Source organism: Sminthopsis crassicaudata, chromosome 3 (assembly GCF_048593235.1).
Source record: "Sminthopsis crassicaudata isolate SCR6 chromosome 3, ASM4859323v1, whole genome shotgun sequence".
NCBI classification, from domain to species: domain Eukaryota; kingdom Metazoa; phylum Chordata; class Mammalia; order Dasyuromorphia; family Dasyuridae; genus Sminthopsis; species Sminthopsis crassicaudata.
In genome coordinates, this window is record NC_133619.1 from 22412946 (window position 1) to 22430766 (window position 17821).

Below are 17821 nucleotides of genomic sequence, written 5' to 3' on the forward strand. Positions count from 1 at the left end.
TTCCTTCCTTCCTTCCTTCCTTCCTCCTTGTTTTCCTGCTTCTCTGTTTTACTGCCTTCCTTTTTTTTCTGGGCTATCTTAATGGTATCTATTAAAGTCATACCTTTGCCCAACAAATTTCATCAGTATTTGGCCATTTGACAAAGACATTTTTCTCAACTCCTCTGGAAAATGCAGGATAGGGCTTTGTCTCATTTCCAGAAATTGCAGGATCCTGAATTAAATATTCATTCATATCAAATAAGTATGTGAAAAAGTACAGTTGTTATTATTCAACAATCAATCAAAATCAGTATTTATTAAGTGATTATGATGTGACAGGCCAAATTTGAGGTTCTAGAGATGCAAAGATAAAAAAAGAAGTGATTCTCATTCTCAATGAACGTATACTCTAATGAAGGACATCGGCAATCCTTATGACATAAACTGTCTTTTTGTCAAGAAGTCATTGTGTCTTCTCTTTTTCACCATTTAACTATCTGCTCTCATTCTCTGTCAATATCCATTGCCCATATTTCCCTCCTATTCCCATGCTCAATGCAGGGATCCACATAAGCTTTCAAGTTCAATGTTGCCTTCCTTGAAGATAATTTAACTGTGTGGGTCAAGGAAGAAAATTTTTGGGGGGGGAAGATAGAAAAATGCAAGAAACTATCATTGTACAATAAGCAAGGGAATCAGTATTATCATTAATAATAAAATAAATGTTGTGCCCTGCTCATAAAATAAGTTATATTGGCACAAAAATATTATTCAATACATTAATAAATTACACATGAAATACACTTCATGAAAGAGAGCCTTTTGGAAGTTGTAAAATTGAATCTCTTTGCCTATATTTCAAATTTAAAATTTTATTTGCTGCTCTGACCAGAATAAAGGACTTCCTCTGGTTTTGATTTTAGAACTGGTAGATATATAAACATTACACAGTCATTTTCAAAAATCATCTCTAAATCAAAAGACACATAGAGGGAATTGTTTTTGGCTTTTCTCATGAATGCTTAGTTGTTGTAATAAGCTATTTGCTTTAGGGAATACTTTTGGGAACACCTTTCTGGAGTTCAATCAGTACCCCAAAGAGAATTTAGAGTAGGAGTCCTTAACCTTTTCTGTGTCATGGATACTTTCCCAGGCTGATGAAGCTTCTCAAGAAATTGTTTTATAAATGCAGAGAATAAAATATGGAGGATCCCAAAAATGCATTTGTATTTAAATATTATTTTTAAACATCCAAAAACCCATGTTAGATACATCTAAATTAGAGTTAATTTATATTCAGAGGGAAAAGATGAGTAGTAGGGACTTAAAAATGATTGTGGGTTCTAACTGTGGTGTGCTAGAGCTAGGTAATAAATACTATCTTGAAAAAGCTAATCATTAAATTTTCAGTGTCAATATTTCTACTTCAGAAATGGATAAAAGCTACAAATTAGAGTTTAGGTGATTACTTTCTTAATTATCTAAATTATGTGAAATGATAGAGTAAATGTTAATAATTCAAACCAAATTTTTAATTGTGTCATCTGTACTCCCCCACTCAGCTTAGAGAGTCAGTTCTTAAAACTCTTAACAGTATACCCCTGGTTCTGGAATTATTGTTGATCTTTTATTTAAGATGGGAAAATTAATTATGAAAAAGATAAGGAGATAATGAAATTCAATTATGACAAAATTAAGATAAACACTAACCAGAATAATAATGTATTTCATTCCATCTTGATGTATTCTTTCAACAAAATTTGGGAGATCTTGGAATCTGTCCCGAAGGGTAAAATCAAGCTGCCGTTCCATGTAGTCGATGTCTGTGTACTGTACATCCTACAATATACAAGAATCATGACGGCAAAGGAAGAATCTCAAATAATGAAATTTACTATAGATGATAGTTATTGTGAACCAATGGTTGGGCTAAATGTATCTAGCATTCAAAGATAGGAGGAAATAGGCCAACATGTTGAAACACTCAGTTATACATGTTGTCATGCTGTCAGTAGTGTCGAGTCCCATATAACAATAGTAGTCCAAAACACATTTTCCTCATTGCTTTAAGCTTAAGAAATGCATTATTATTTGAGGGACATAGATTAAAAAAAAAAAGATACAGGACTAGAAATAAGCAGATTCATCTCAATTGTGTTTTGAGCTCTTTCTAACTCAGGCTAGTAATTCAAGGCCAAATCTCACAAAAATTGAGCAACAGATTCTATTTTTCACTTTCCACAAAAAAAAAAAAAAAAAAAAAAAAAAAAAAAAAAAAAATGAAATGATATAAGTTAAACAAGTTAATAAGAATTTATCAAAAGCTGACTCCGTTCCTGGCAATCATGCTCAGGGTGAGATACAAAAAAAAGGCAAGAAATATGTACTCTAAATTATATAAATATGTTTACATATATTGCATTTAAATTTATTTTAACATATATAGTAAATATTTGATTGTTTATCATGTAGGGAAAGGGGTATGGGAAAGGAGGGGAAAATCTGAAACACAAGGCTATGCAAAGGTCAATACTAAAAAAATTATCCATGCACATGTTTTGAAAATAAAAGGCTTAAAAAAAAAAAGAAAGAAAAATCAGAAGGAAAAAAAAGAAGTATACACTCTAATAGGGATAAAAGGTTAAAATTTTTTTTGATGCTATGACAAAACGGTTGACAAATTTTTAAGTTATTTTTATCCTCTGTCCATACAAAATAATAGTTGGATAGCAAGTTTCTATATTCTGAATTAACAGGTTTTCCCTCTTATCTCCCCAGAAAATAAAGAAATGAAGACTAATGTAACTCTACATAACATTTTTGAAAGGGGAAAAGCATTACCATATTCATTAATATTCTTCAATTGTCAACTCTAATCAGTTTGTTTGAGTTTGCATCCTAAATTTGTCACTATTCTTAACTGTCAGCAAGAGATAATGTGTTCATTTGAGCTAAAAATGATTGTCCTTCCCAAAGGAACTGAAAACAGGAACCCAATTAATGAATGTGCATTTTTTTGGTTTCTGGTTTCTTCTTTCCTTATTACTAGTAAGCACTCTAAGTGATATGTGGACTATGATAAAAATTATAGAAAAATGATGATTTTCATTAAATCACGTTGCCATAGAACTTTAATATTTAATATAAATTTTGATTTTAATTTAAAATTTTTCTTTATAAAAATTTAATTAAGTAGTACAAATATAATTATTTTGCAGATAATTTTACAGATTTTTTGTAATTTTACAAATAATCAAAGTTCATGAAACCAAATCAAATTATTTCATATTATAATTTTGAGGGAAAAGCTTTCCAATTTTTTTTTTGCTTTCCAAATTTTTAGATAATTTACCAACAAGTATTTATTAAACACAAAATATATTCCTGGAAATGTGGTCAATTCTTTTTTAAAAACATTAAATAACACAAGCATTTCAATAAAAGTAGAATTTTAAAAAAATGATTGTATGTGAAGCAGCAATTTTTTTCTTTCCTCCCCCCCTCCTGCCATAAAGATGGCTACCATTAGACAAAATAGAACACTCAAGAATATGTTCAGACTGAGTATGAGATGAATAACAGGAGAACTCTAGTCTTAGCTAAGTCATAAAAAAAAGTAGAAAATGAAGTTCACATCTTCCCAGATATGCATCCACCAGTAACATGAGTCAACAATTTGTCTATTGTCAGTATCTATGGAAAAATATCTCTTTAAGCATTTTCTTCAATATGCAACTTCACCAGGATTCATTTATCTATTTCATTATTTAATGTAAATGAAAGAATGATGGAGAGTGAGTGTTATAAAGCAAAGAATTCTGGCTTTGGAGTCAAAGAACCTCATTATATATTTGAGGAAGCTGAGTTATTTAGTCACAATAGATTCTGAAGTTTCTTCATTTTTAGTTTTCAACTGCCTTTAAACAACAAACTTGTCTTTGCTAATTGATATTACTTACATAAGGGATTTGGGCCTTTACCATCTCTTCATAGAGACTAATAATCTCAGACGTGTTTCGGTATCCATAACGAGACAGCTGGAATCCCATAGCCCAGTAAGGTGGCATAACTGGCCGTCCAATGAACTAAACAAAGCAGGGAAAAGCATGTTTTTTTTCACTGTTATTTGAAAGAAATATAAATAAAAAAAATTTAGGTCATTGAAGAAGATATGTAAGCAATCGTACTTCATGATATTGTTTAGTTGCTCCTTCAGGAGTTGGACCCAGAAACATGTAAAAGTCTAAGATCCCACCAATGGTGCGGTAAGTCAGAGAAGGGGTTGGTTGAAATGTCACATCTGGAATGAAATTACATATTCATCATCTTATAAATTTTCATTTTCATTAGAAATCTTGGGGAGCAAAATCACTTTAGAAAAATACATAGAAGCCTTTCCATATATTTACCCATTCCATTACTGTTGAGCAAAAGGACTCCATGAGCATTGCCTTCATTTTCCATAACCATGTAATAGGGCTGAAAGCCATAGGAATTCAGTTTATACTGAAAAACAAAATAGTATATCTAATTGTTAATTAAGATAGTTTTCTATGTTCCAAGGGGCTGGTGTGATGTAGCCTGAGAATTTGCTATGCAATTAGAGGATCAATGAGTCCTATGATTCTCCATATAATAATAATCTCAATAACAATAGTAATAATAATTAGTAAATATATAGCACTATAAAGTATGCAGAGTATTTCAACCATTACCTCATATGGAGTTCACAACCAGCATTGTAAAATAGGGGCTGTTATTCTTTATCTTTTTTTTTTTCAAGGAAATCATGTTTAACTGACTTACTCATGATCACATTACTTGCAAGTGTCAAGTATCTGAGGCTGCATTTTAACTCAGGTCCTCCTAACTCCACGTTCAGTGTACTATCTGCTGCAGCACCTTCCTCCCCTATCCTATGCATTCCAATGAGAAACTAGAGCTGAGAAAACCTAAGTGACTTTTCCAGAGTCACATGGCTAGTAAATGCCTGAGATAGCATTTCAACTGACACTTTCTGATTTCAAATCTAATACTGTATCCCTAAGAAAATAATTTTAAGAATGGATTAGCCATGTTTTAAAACTGCTTCTGTAGCAATGATTAACATTCTGTTGTCACATTTATATATATATATATATATATATATATATATATATATATATATATATATATATATATATATATATACATATATATATATACACATATATATACATATATATGAAAATAACAAAAATTAGTACAATTATTCTTAGTGATAACTCACTCCTCTCAAAACCCATCAAGCATTGCAACTCCAAATCAACATTATGATTATAATATTAATAAAAAATACTTTGGTTACTTATATAATTAACTCTACCTCTACCAAATATATATATATATATATATATAATATATATATATGTATGTGTGTGTGTGTGTGTGTGTATATATATATATATATACGTATATGTATATATATATATATGTAGGATGTAAAAATTTACATTAGTTTGTGCACTTAAAAAAAAAAGAAAATCTGTATAACAATATAACCTTGAATGAAATCATTTTATCTGAATTAGATTTTGTTTGAAAGTAGGTAGAATTTTAATTTTTGCTATTCAATAACTTGTATATTCTGGTATTTGAGGTGAAATGGCTGCTCTTTTATTAATGAACCATGGGTGATGTCTTAAACTAAATGAACAATTTAGAATCCATTATATGTGCATTTAAAAAGTAAAATAAAATAAATATAATAAAACTGCTTCTTTAGATGTCTGTGGTGAGAAGGAAAATTATTGAGTTCTATTCCAAGCATTTGCTCTGATATTTCACTAATGTGAAATATCTGTAGTACAGAGCATGCATTTACTCTTTTGGAAAGAAAAAAAAAACAAACTAAAACTTCCATCTCAAAAAGGAAAAAGAACATCAAAAATAGGAATTCCCCATGAAAGTGATTAGTCAATTAAGGTCACACCAAGTCATAATATCAACTATTGTTTCACATACAGGGTCTTGACCTTTTAGATGTATGTCATAGATAGCACTGGCAGTCTGAGGAAGCTATGCAAGCTTTCTCAGAAACATAATTTTATTATGTATAAAATCAAATACATAGTATTTCAAAGGGAGCCAATTATATTAAAAGTTATTACATTAAAGAAAGAATTCATAAACCCTTCATTAAGCACACCTATTTTAATTAATTAATCTAAAAAAAATCAAGGGAACAAAAGGAAAAAAGGATAGCTATTAAACCTAAATTTGGATTATTCTAGTATGTACCACAGAAACATATATGTTGGACATCAGCATCATTAGCACAGACAGATTATGGTCTCTAACAAAGTTGAAAAGCAAAGTTTCTCTGATGACATAAATAGCTAGGGTACTGCTGCCTAAATCACAATCATGCTTAGTGTTAACAAAGGGAAACCTCTGTCTAAAAATATCAAGTTATTGGAGAAATTGGAGAAATTATTTTTTTTTTCCCTGAGGCTGGGGTTAAGTGACTCGCCCAGGGTCACACAGCTAGGAAGTGTTAAGTGTCTGAGATCAGATTTGAACTCTGATCCTCCTGAATTCTGGGCTGGCGCTCTATCCACTGTGCCACCTCGCTGCCCCAATTGGAGAAATTATAGAGGGAAGATTTTAATTCCTAAATTCTGATTTGAGGACAGAACTTGAAGGTGAATCCTGAAGGCACATTTGTTCCCTGAAATAAGGTTTAGGACTTGGACTAACTGACTCTCATATCTAAAGTCCACAATGACTAAATAAGTCCAGAGGAGCATAAACCTTCTTCTGTAAGCAAAGTTCAAAAGGTAAGTGGCTTGCCACAGTCACTGGATTCAAACCCAGGTTTGAAATTATTCTAAAGTGAGTATTAAAATGAGTCTTTTCTGATTTTGTTTAAAAACAAATCTATTCTTTTATCTATCTCAATTCAATGAAATATAGACCCAGAATGTAAACAATCAAGATATGATTCAGAAGTTTGCCATGGCTCATGGTAAGATCAGTTTCATACCTGAATTATACAAAGTGGAATTATCTATACCAACTCATATATATATATATATATATATATATATATATATATATATATATATGTATGTATGTATGTATATATATGTATGTATGTATGTATATATATGTATGTATGTATGTATGTGTGTATACACACATACATATATGTGTTTGTGTATACACACATACATATATGTGTTTGTGTATTTAAAGTTCCTAATCTGGAGTCTGGGATCTAGGATAAGATCATTTTTTGAAAATTTTTCAAGTGCATCAGTAGAAAATGATCATGTTTGCTTGAGAAGCAAGGACTGTTGAAAATGCATCACTTCCATTGAAGAAGTAGCCATAAGTTGTAGAGTGCTTTGTGGAAAGGTCTGTGTGATCAGAGAGAAGAACCAAGTCACTTACACCTGGAGGTTGGTCTCTAGTGAACATTCCCCAAGTGTGCCAGTTCAGATCTCGCTTAAAAGCAGTGTGTTCAGCTTCCCCAAATCCATAGATGAATTCAGATGGAAGACGGGTTGTTATTTGAATGAACTGGTCATAAAAAGAAAATCCGGGCACCTGAGAATCCCAACTAAATGAAAATAACAAAAATTAGTACAAATATTCTTAGTGATACCTCACTCCTCCCAAAACCCATCAAGCATTGTATCAAGCATTGTTACACCAAATCAACATTATGATTATCATATTAATAAAAAGTACTTTAATTACTTATATAATCTCCCTCTTCCAAATTCTAGCATAGGACATTTTATATATATAATGTTAGACTCTAGAAATATATTGAAATTTTAAATTTAAAAAACAACTGTTTAAATAACTGTTTTGTGGGGGTCATCTTTGGAAGATAATTTAATCTTTTTGACATTTTTTAAACTCAAACTAAATTAAAATAGAAATTATTCTTCTTTTCTAATCACCTAGAATAAATAGAGGATTAAATAACAAAGTATCCAAAGTACTTTGAAATGTAAGATAGAATTAATATGATGAATAAGGATATAAAATGATAATAGTTATTCTTAAAATGAAATTATTGCTTAACGGAAATTTAATTATGTCTCCTCTAAAGACCTGCTCTGATACCTCAGAGAATAACACATCTAGAAGTGAGCTCAGATACCATACAAGTCAGACTCCATCATTTTACATCTGAGGAAAATGAAACTCATAGAGGTAGAGAGATTTTTCCAAGGTCACAAAGCCAGTAATCATTAGAGGCAGGAATTGAATCAAGTATTCTGATTTTAGAGACGGTGCTCTTTTCATGTTTCACAAAGATGACTCTATTTTTAAAGCTCATCCATCCAACTATTCATTCATCTGATCCCCTTATCCATCCATCCATCCATCTGTCCATTTATCTACCGGTCCAGCCAGCCAAATGGCTAAGATTTTCAATGCTTAAGTTCAAATCAGTCATTTGAAGTCAGTGAACGTGCTACCATAGCAAGAGCTACCATAACATTTGCCAAGATGTAAAAGTTTGGAAATCAAGCCTTTTGGTCTCTCTGAGAACCAGCTTGTTATTTCTGAAGACAATGATGAGAAGATTGGCCAAGTGTGATAAAGATTTGAGTGAGTCTTGATCATTTACTAAGTGGTAAAAATCTCATTCTCCACATGATGAGATTGGAAAACTTTGAAATCTTAGAATATTGTGCATTTAATAATAGTAAGAATTTTATATGGTACTTTAAGATCTTCAAAATACTATACAAATGTTAACTTATTTAATTCTTGTAATAACTCTGGGAGGGAGGTGCTGTTACTATTCTCATTTTACAAATGGAAAAACTGAAGCAGACAGGGATTAAGTGACTTACTCAGAACAAACAGCTAATAAACGTTTGAGGCTGGATTTGGACTTAGGTGTTCCTGATTGCAGATCCAGATTGCTATGCAATTTATCAGTGTTGAACTCAAATAAAAAATGGGAGGTAGGAATTCATACTTAAGGATCCTTGAGGACTGCATATTGACTTATAAATTTTGATGCAATCTAGAATTTATTGTATTTATATTGTTAAGTATTTCCCAATTACATTTTAATCTGCTTCACAGCTTCACATTTAACTCAGAAATGTTGTGGGCCATGAATGCAAAAACCTATACATTATCCTACCTAGCTCCAATACTTGAAATACTCAAATTCTTCATAGCAGTAACAGTGTGCCCAGTAGACAGAGAGACAGCCTTGGAGCTGAAAGGATCTGTGTTCAAATTATGTCTCTCAAACTCACTGACTGATACTGGGCTGGTCTTCTTACCTTTCAGTGGCCTGAGCAATTATCTGATTAGAACTACAATTTATAGATTAAAAAGTGGCTAAATTGGAGTAGTGCTTAAGGTGCTAAATCTGAAATTAGGAAGACATGAAATAAATTCTGCCTCAGACATTTATAATTTGTATGACCTTCATTTAACTTGGTTTGCCTCAGTTTCCTCATCTGCAAAATGAGTTGGAGCAGGAAGTGGAAAACCACTACAATGTCTTTGCCAAGAAAATCCCAAATGGGGTCAGGAAGAATGAGACACCACAGAAACTGAATAAAATGATGGAGACAATTTTTACATGAGGAATCCCCTATATCAAAGAGCATAGCTCTAGACTTCCTACATCTCCACCATGGTTTTTAAGACAACTATTATTGGTCTGCATCCCCAGACCTTAAAGGAAAGAGAGATAAATGAAAATGAAGACCTATAGGCTGAAACCTTATCAAAATGGAAATACAATACACACTTTTCTAAGAGTTTCACTTCATTTTCAAATCAATCTGTGTTTCTAGAGGAAATCAGAATACATTTATTGTAGATTACTTGATCTCTTAATCTTCTAAATCTAGTTTTAACTAAGATGAGAAAGCTACTAAATTAGAAATTTTTGTAAAAATATTGAACATTTTCTGGCCTAAAAGTTTTGTAATATATTTTACAGAATATACTTCAATGTATAACGATGGCTTAGAAATGTCACAGAATTTTTTTTCTCTTATGATCCACATTATTAATAGTATTATGTATATATACACATATATATAAATGGTGAGTCTTTTATCACACAGCTTTTACAGTACTCCAAAAATTATTATATTGACCATAAATCATTTGTTCATTAACATTAAGAGCATATAATGCTATTCACTGAAATTCCCATAATTCTTTCTATTCCCCTCCATATTTCTGATTTCCCACTCTTGGCTTTTAGCTCTTAGCTCTTCATTCTTTTCTTCCTCTATTTCTTGTCCATCCTTTTCCTTTTTCTCTCTCCCCCTTAAGCTTTCTCTCAGGTCATGATCTTTTGCTAATGCCTTGCTCTAGGATTCAGTATGACACACAAATCAGAAGGGGTGAAAAGTGATAGCAAAAAGGAGTAGGCCAAGTAAGTTTTTTTTTAAGATGAAAATGACAGCAAACATAACAAAGATAGCAAATTATTAGTAAAATTGAAATATAGATTTACTTTGTTCACATCTTTTGCTTTTGATATATAAATATCATAAAACAGTTAAATGTAAATATTGACTACAGAGCATCCCTCTTACATATAGAGAAAAAAGAGTTTGGCAAAGCATGAGGAACAATTCTATTGGTACTTTGGTGATATCTGTTGCTTTTCTTTTTTTATCTGTACTACTTAATTTTCTTCTAGCAGCCCTGTATTTAGATTGTCCATTTCTAAGCCAAAATAATAATTTTAAATATATTTGGTTGGAGACATAATTTATTTTGCTTATATTCATGAATCTTATACCCTGTTCTGTATCCAACTGCTAAAACTTAGTAGGGCTAGAGTTAAAATGCATAATGTTTCTTTTGGATGTGACTGAAAACATTTTTCCTTAAAAATGTTTATGATTTACATTAGCCACAAAATATATTTATATATACTGTATGTGCATGTAAATATGTATTTGTGTATGTGTACGCATACACATACACATACACATCTGATCAGACTACTTTCCCCCATGAAAATGGGGGCCTCCCTTTACCTACATAATTTTAGGAAAGCTGCTTAACTTGCGTGGCCTTCTGATCTCTCATTTTAAAATAAGAATGTTGGATCAAATGACCTCTGAAGTATTTTCCTATTTTATACCTATTATTAGCTGAAAATAAGAATCCTTTGGATGCTTCTGGTTCAGACACAGGGATGAAGTTTTGTTCTCTGTCTTATGCTTTGATTGTTCTTCATCACTGGCATTTAATCACTGCATATCAGCTCCAATTTCAACAGATCTATCAACATCCTTAATCCAGGAGGTTTAAAATCATCTAAATTCTAATAGCTGATAGGCCCAGTAATAATCCTTCTGGATATGTGTCTAATCTTTTGGTTCTCAACTTGATTAGTAGGCAGAAGCTGACATTTTGCAAGGAAATCAATGTCACCAAAAATGTGAATGAAAATCTAAGCAACTGTATCAGAAGATTTCTTAAAGTCTGTTCAAAGTTCCCCCGAAAGAATGGGATCTATTAAAATATAGAAAGCTATTTTTCCCTACAAGACTGTATGCTCATAAGAAACTTGGCATTTTATATAGCACTTAAAATTTATATAAATTATTTATTAACAACAATTTATACAAATAATTTCATTTGAGCTTCACTTACCCTGAAAATTAAGGACTATTAACATTTATTAACCCATTTTACAGGTGGGAAAAGTAAATCTCACAAAAGTTGTTACTTGCCTAATATCATTTAGCCTATTAAGTAAAAGAAGTGGATTTGAACTCGAATCTTCATTATTTCAAGACAGGCACACCAATCACTGTAGAATTCTGCTAAGTTAGCTCATTGTAGTCTATTCACTTTCTTCATTTACATAAGCTATCATTTATATTTCATTCACACCAAATACCGAAATCACTTACATGACTACTCCTGTGCTCCTTCTTCGGATCTGGATGCCAAATGGCTTTTCTTTAATTTCAACATCATACAGCCTTTCTTCATAAGTGCTTGTAGGACTAGTAGGAATGTTTAGTGGTACTGGAACTTCATATCTCTTTTTGTCAGCATCATAAATCTATTTGTCAACAAAGATGGGCATGGACAAGATTTATTTTTGTAAATGTAACATTGTTATTCCATTCCACTATGAAATCATTTACATAATGATGAAAGCAGGGACAGGGGAAACAGGTCTGAGAATTATTTTGTACAACATGCATCCCCAATCTCTCTTTGCCAAATAAAGAAGAAAGGAATTATATGTTGTTGTTTTTTCAAATAAATTACAGGAATGGTTTTATATACAGAGAAAGAGAATTAGTAATACAGGAAAGCTTCTATTTTGAATGTACAAGGGATAAGCCTAACTTACTGAACTGTCAATTTTTTAATCAACCAAGTTTTACTATTTAAAAAAAATACAGGTTATCCTGCCAAAATTAGTAGTTTTAAACTTATTAGACAAGATGTTGGGAACACTGTATATTAGCTACTGAATTATTGGAAAGTGTTACTTTAATTATTCGATAGAACAGTATTTGTGAGTTCTATGTAAATGAACTCTGATGTTTTGTTTACAAGATCAACTGGCACCATCTATGATAATAGAAATATCTCTGTAAAGCTAGACCTATCTAAACCTAGACCCAATCTAAATTTGAGTATCCAAATATCCAACATAGTGGAATACAAATTAAGAATTAATTGCTGTATAATAATAGATTGAAATTCAATAATAGATTGAAAAAACCTCACGTTTACTAAATGGTCATGGCAGGTTATCAATGCAAAAATATCAACCAGTACTTGATGAGTGACAATTGCTTGAAAAAAGTTTCCATACTCAGATATCTCATCCATATAACCTGAATGTGATTATAAAAACAAAGCTGGAATTTGCACAGTGCTGTAAGATTTACAAAGCTCTTTAAAAGTTATCTCTTGTTCCTTACAAAAACCCTGACTTTTAAAGTAGGTGCTGCTATTATCTCCATTTTACAGATGGAAGCACAAAGGCGTTAAGGTTACACTTAATGTATTTGAATCTAGGTTTTGATTTGGGTTTTCCTACTTCCAAGTATTAATCACCACCACCACAACAATAATAACTAATATATAGATACATACATGCAAACATATGTGTGAAGTATATGTGTTTGTGTGTATACATGTATGTGTACATATACACATGTGTGCACGCTTTACATACATTATTTGATCATCATAACAACACTGAGAGACAAGTGCTATTATTATCTCCATTTTACAGTTCCCACAGCTATACTTCTATTTGAGGTTGACTTCACTACTCTAGATAACTTAGATATTAAACCTTTATCCAAAAATTAATACATTTTCCCCATTTGACAGCTTTCCTTCTTATCCTAAACATATTCATTTTGTTTGCATAAAATCTTTTCAATTTCATGTAATTATAATTATGTATTTTAACTTTTGTAATTAGCTATATTTTTAATTTGGTTAAGAATTAATTTTCTCCTCATAGCTGTAAATGTTATATAATTTATTTCTTTTCTATTTTGTTAGAGTCTTAAAATTCAGATCAGGTATCGATTTTTAATTCTGTATAAAATATGATGCAATATGTTGGTGTAAGCCTACTTTCAGACAGGCCTCATTCTAAATTTTCAAACAATTTTTTAATCAAAGGATTGAAAATGGATTGCTAATTATACTTTTCTCAAAATGAAATGGATATCCTAGGGAGGCAGTTGGGTCTTGTTCTGAGGAGACCTTTGATGAAAGAAAGGATACCAGTCTCATTGAGATTGGATAACCATTGAGTTCTCTTCTGAAACTGAAATGCTGCAATTCTAGGTAATATCTGTTCATTATATATTTAATTGTGCAGAATCAAGAAAATATAGTCAAAATTATGACATATACTTAATACCTAACTTGGTATTAATTAAAATAAAAACAAATTATATTGAAAGAAAAAAAAATAAAAGCCTTTAAGAAATAATCAAAAAACAAATCAACAAAACTAACAAAGAAAAAAATGAGATCCCTTTACAGATTTATTTCTAGTGTGGATTGGCTATTTTTTTGTCTTTTGATTTTTGTTGTGTGCTACTTGTTTTTTGTTTTTGTTTTGTTTTGTTTCATTTTTCCATTTAGCTGAAAAGACTTGATAATTTAAAATTAGTTAACAATGAGTGTGAGGGGGAAAACTATATTAATAGTATTAACATTCATGTAGATCATACCTTAAACTGAAGCATTTCATTTTTGTGATATTTCACCTCCAGTCGAAGGTTGGAAATAAGATTAGGATATGGCAATGAACGTGCTTTTCTGGAGTTCATTTTGAGATCAGCTGTTATGCCTGTTGGGGTGTAGCTTACTGAAGTGACTGTGTAAGAATCATCATCTCTAGGATAATAACACCTAGGTGCTGAAGTTCCAGAGGTATCCTGAAAAATAGTAATATGGCATAAATATTAGATCCGATGAGATTTTTGAAACAATAATAGCATAGCTTTGCTTATTCATTTAATTAGACACAATTCTTAAGTTCATAATTATTCAACCTTTAATACTTATTGACCAAGTTCATAGGTCTGAAGCAAGAGATTTTAAAGACCATCTTAAAGAAGATAAAACTGAGGAATAAGGGAGTTAACTGGCTGATGCCAGATCATACCAGTAGTTAGCATCAAGGGTAGGAATTAAAACCTATTTTGCTGACTTTGGCCAATGTTATTTCCACTATGCCAATCAACTTGCTATAAAGAATTCTTCACATGTGGTTATTAATGCTGTTCTTAGAACTGTATGTTAAGCCTAAAGATATGATTAATAATTCTGGATAATGCAATTAATTAAAATCCTGGTCCTTCTAAAGTACTTATTAAATGTTTAAAAAGTTTATGAAATGAACGCTCCAGGTCTGTTTCCTCATATGTAAAATGAGTAATGGATAATGTAATTATAACACTTTTACTGACTCTAAACCTGTTATCCCTGTGTTGAAAAATCCTTAGGTAGATTACAGAATGATTATCTTGCCATATTTCCTCTATCTTATATTGGTGAAATTTTTGTCCCTTTATTTGTGTGCTTTCTTGATAATATATTCATTCATTCGTTTATTTACATCCACTTATTTGCTTATTTATTTATTCATCCATCCATTTAATTTTTGATTGTTTATAACCAAAAGCTAAAATATTACATTTAGAGGGCAATAAAATACAGCAGAAAGCTAGATGAAGTTGGGAGAGACTCATATTTGACTCTTATAATTATACAATCCTAATCAAGTCACTGAACTTCTTAATGCCTCATTTTCCTCGTTTTAGAATGAAGGAATATGTAATATACTATTTAAACATAGGTGTTTAAATATTTATATGAAATTTCACCTTATTTGATTTTGCCTTACTCTAGTCTTTTTTGGATCCCAATTCTGTCTTTGTGCTTGTTATGTATTTCTCCAAGTTTTGAGCAATCAGTAAATATACTAGGCAGTCTTTCACTTTCCTATTCCTCTACCCATTCATGGATTTCCTTCCTACAAGTTCCAAGTGCTAAATGCTCTCATGAAAAATTGCTTGACTATGTTAGTATGGGACTTTGCAAAACTGAGTGAACTAGTTGCAAGTACTCTTTCATATGCAAACCTATGAGTAAAACATTTTCATCTAGACCAATCCCTCATTTAACATATGAGATAACTTCAGTTTGAACCTGGAAAAGTTGTGCATTGTTCAAAGTTAATTATTTTTTTCCAAAAGTAAGATTTGAGCTCAGGGCCCTGTCTCCAAAATCAGTGCTCTTTCCATACCACTTTTGTCTTAAAAGTATCCTGTACTTCCCAAAGTTCCTAACCTAAAAAGAGAAATGAGAAGAGTCTTTGGTTTACCAAATAACAACTATCAAATCATTATTAAGATCAAACACACTTGTCCCCAATTCCAACTTCCTAGCTGCATTCTTACATGAACATTATCATATTTTATAGTATCTATATAAAATATTATTTCAGTTAATGCACCCACTATGTGCCAACCACTGAACTTGGCCCTAAGCCCACATAAATTCCTTCCTTTAAAATTTCAATGTTAAAGTCAGTTGGATGAGATATAAAATCGTGTGATTATTACCGGGTTCCATACACAACCACGGGCTACACATTTTTCCTGGGTTTCACCAACATCTGGAAAACAGCCAAACCTTTCTTTTACAGGGAAGGTTGAAGTCCATTTTACTCTGTAGGAGTTGCCTAGAGGAAGTTTCAGGCCTGTAATGTGAAGAACCTTTGAAAACAAACAAAATAATTAGTTACCACATTTGATCACATAGAACCTCTTTAAGTGTATTACTTTCTTTCCTGCCCTGTTTTTTTCTCTTTTAAGTTTCTTTCCTCTATCTTTCTGAATCTCTTTTTCATCCTGTTTTTTTAAAAATGGTATCTTATTGCTGTCTTGATTCGAACAAAACAAGGTCCTTTATTACAAGTATGCTTTTTACAAAAATAATGGCCAAAGTACAATAAGTAATAATTAGGAGGAATGACATACTGGGTAGTACGTATGGTATTCAGAGTTAATGAATGATGACTGAACCACATAGTAGAGGGAACCATATAGAAGATGGAAAATTTACTCGTTCTAATGCTATATTTACCTTGTTTGAAGCATCATGACTCCATTTATGGGTAGATGGTAATGCAGTGTTATTTGCATAAGTCACTGTAATGTCTGTAGCATCAAACTCAAATCCAAGAATTTTGATTTCCTCAAAAGCTAATGAGTTGAATAAGGATGATGGATGTACAAGAGTAATATCTAACATATCCTAAAAATGAAATTGCATTGGATAAATATGAATTATTTCTGAAATTCTTATATCTCTTTAAGGTTAATAATTAATGAACAAACATGAATTAAGCTCCTACAACATTCCAGAAATTGTTCTAGGAGTTAGGGATATAGATTTAAGGATAGATAAATATTATGTTATATTTATTATATTATATTATATTATATTATATTATATTATATTATATTATATTATATTATATTATATTATATTATATTATATTATATTAAATTATATTAAATCATATCATATCATATTATATTATATCACATTATATTATATCATATTATATTATATTATATCACATTATATTATATCATATTATATTATGTTATATTACTTATATATAAAACAATCCCTAATCTCAAAATGTTTATGTTCTAATGAAGCAGACAAACACTTACGTATGTCCAAAATAAATACAAAAAGAAGAAATAAAAGTGGTCCTAAAGCAGTTAAAAGTAAGAAACTTTGGTATCAAAGTAGAAATTGGTGCTAGCAGTTAGAGAATCAGGAAAGATTTCATGTATAAGCTGGTGCCCAAATCCATCTCAGGAATTTCAAAATTGACTGTCTCCCACACCTGTGATGTACTTCCTTCTTCCTTTGATGTCATGCATCCTCTCTCTAACTTTGTTTTGTTTTTGTTTTTTTTTTTTTCAGTTGTCAATATTTTAATTTTTCCCCCTACCTCTCCCTACCAGGGGAGAAAAAAATAAATAAAAACAAAACTCTTCTAATAAATATACATAGTCAAGCCAAGCTAAACATTCCCATCTTGCCCATGTCCAAAAGTGTGTGCTATTCAGCATATTTAATCCAACATTCTCTATCAAGAAGCAGGCAGAATTTTTCACAAAAGATTTCCTAGAATCTTTGTTTTTTTCAATATAATTCATTTTTATAATGTTGTAATTATATAAACTATTTTCCAGATTCTGCTTATTTCATTCTACATCAATTTATGCATCTTCTCAGATTTCTTTGAAACAATCAT

General features: G+C 31.0%; 1 protein-coding gene across 1 annotated transcript in view; it reads right to left on the reverse strand.

Moving 5' to 3' along the window:
- SI (sucrase-isomaltase) overlaps positions 1–17821 on the reverse strand; it is a 105873-nt gene that overhangs the window by 26382 nt on the left and 61670 nt on the right. Inside the window, exons 24-33 of the mRNA XM_074298125.1 lie at positions 16630–16800; positions 16107–16259; positions 14208–14414; positions 11898–12052; positions 7417–7585; positions 4392–4488; positions 4170–4282; positions 3942–4067; positions 1693–1821; positions 104–214 (exon numbers count right to left, since the gene is read on the reverse strand). Coding sequence (XP_074154226.1) covers positions 104–214; positions 1693–1821; positions 3942–4067; positions 4170–4282; positions 4392–4488; positions 7417–7585; positions 11898–12052; positions 14208–14414; positions 16107–16259; positions 16630–16800 — 1431 coding nt within the window. The remainder of the gene's footprint in view (positions 1–103; positions 215–1692; positions 1822–3941; positions 4068–4169; positions 4283–4391; positions 4489–7416; positions 7586–11897; positions 12053–14207; positions 14415–16106; positions 16260–16629; positions 16801–17821) is intronic.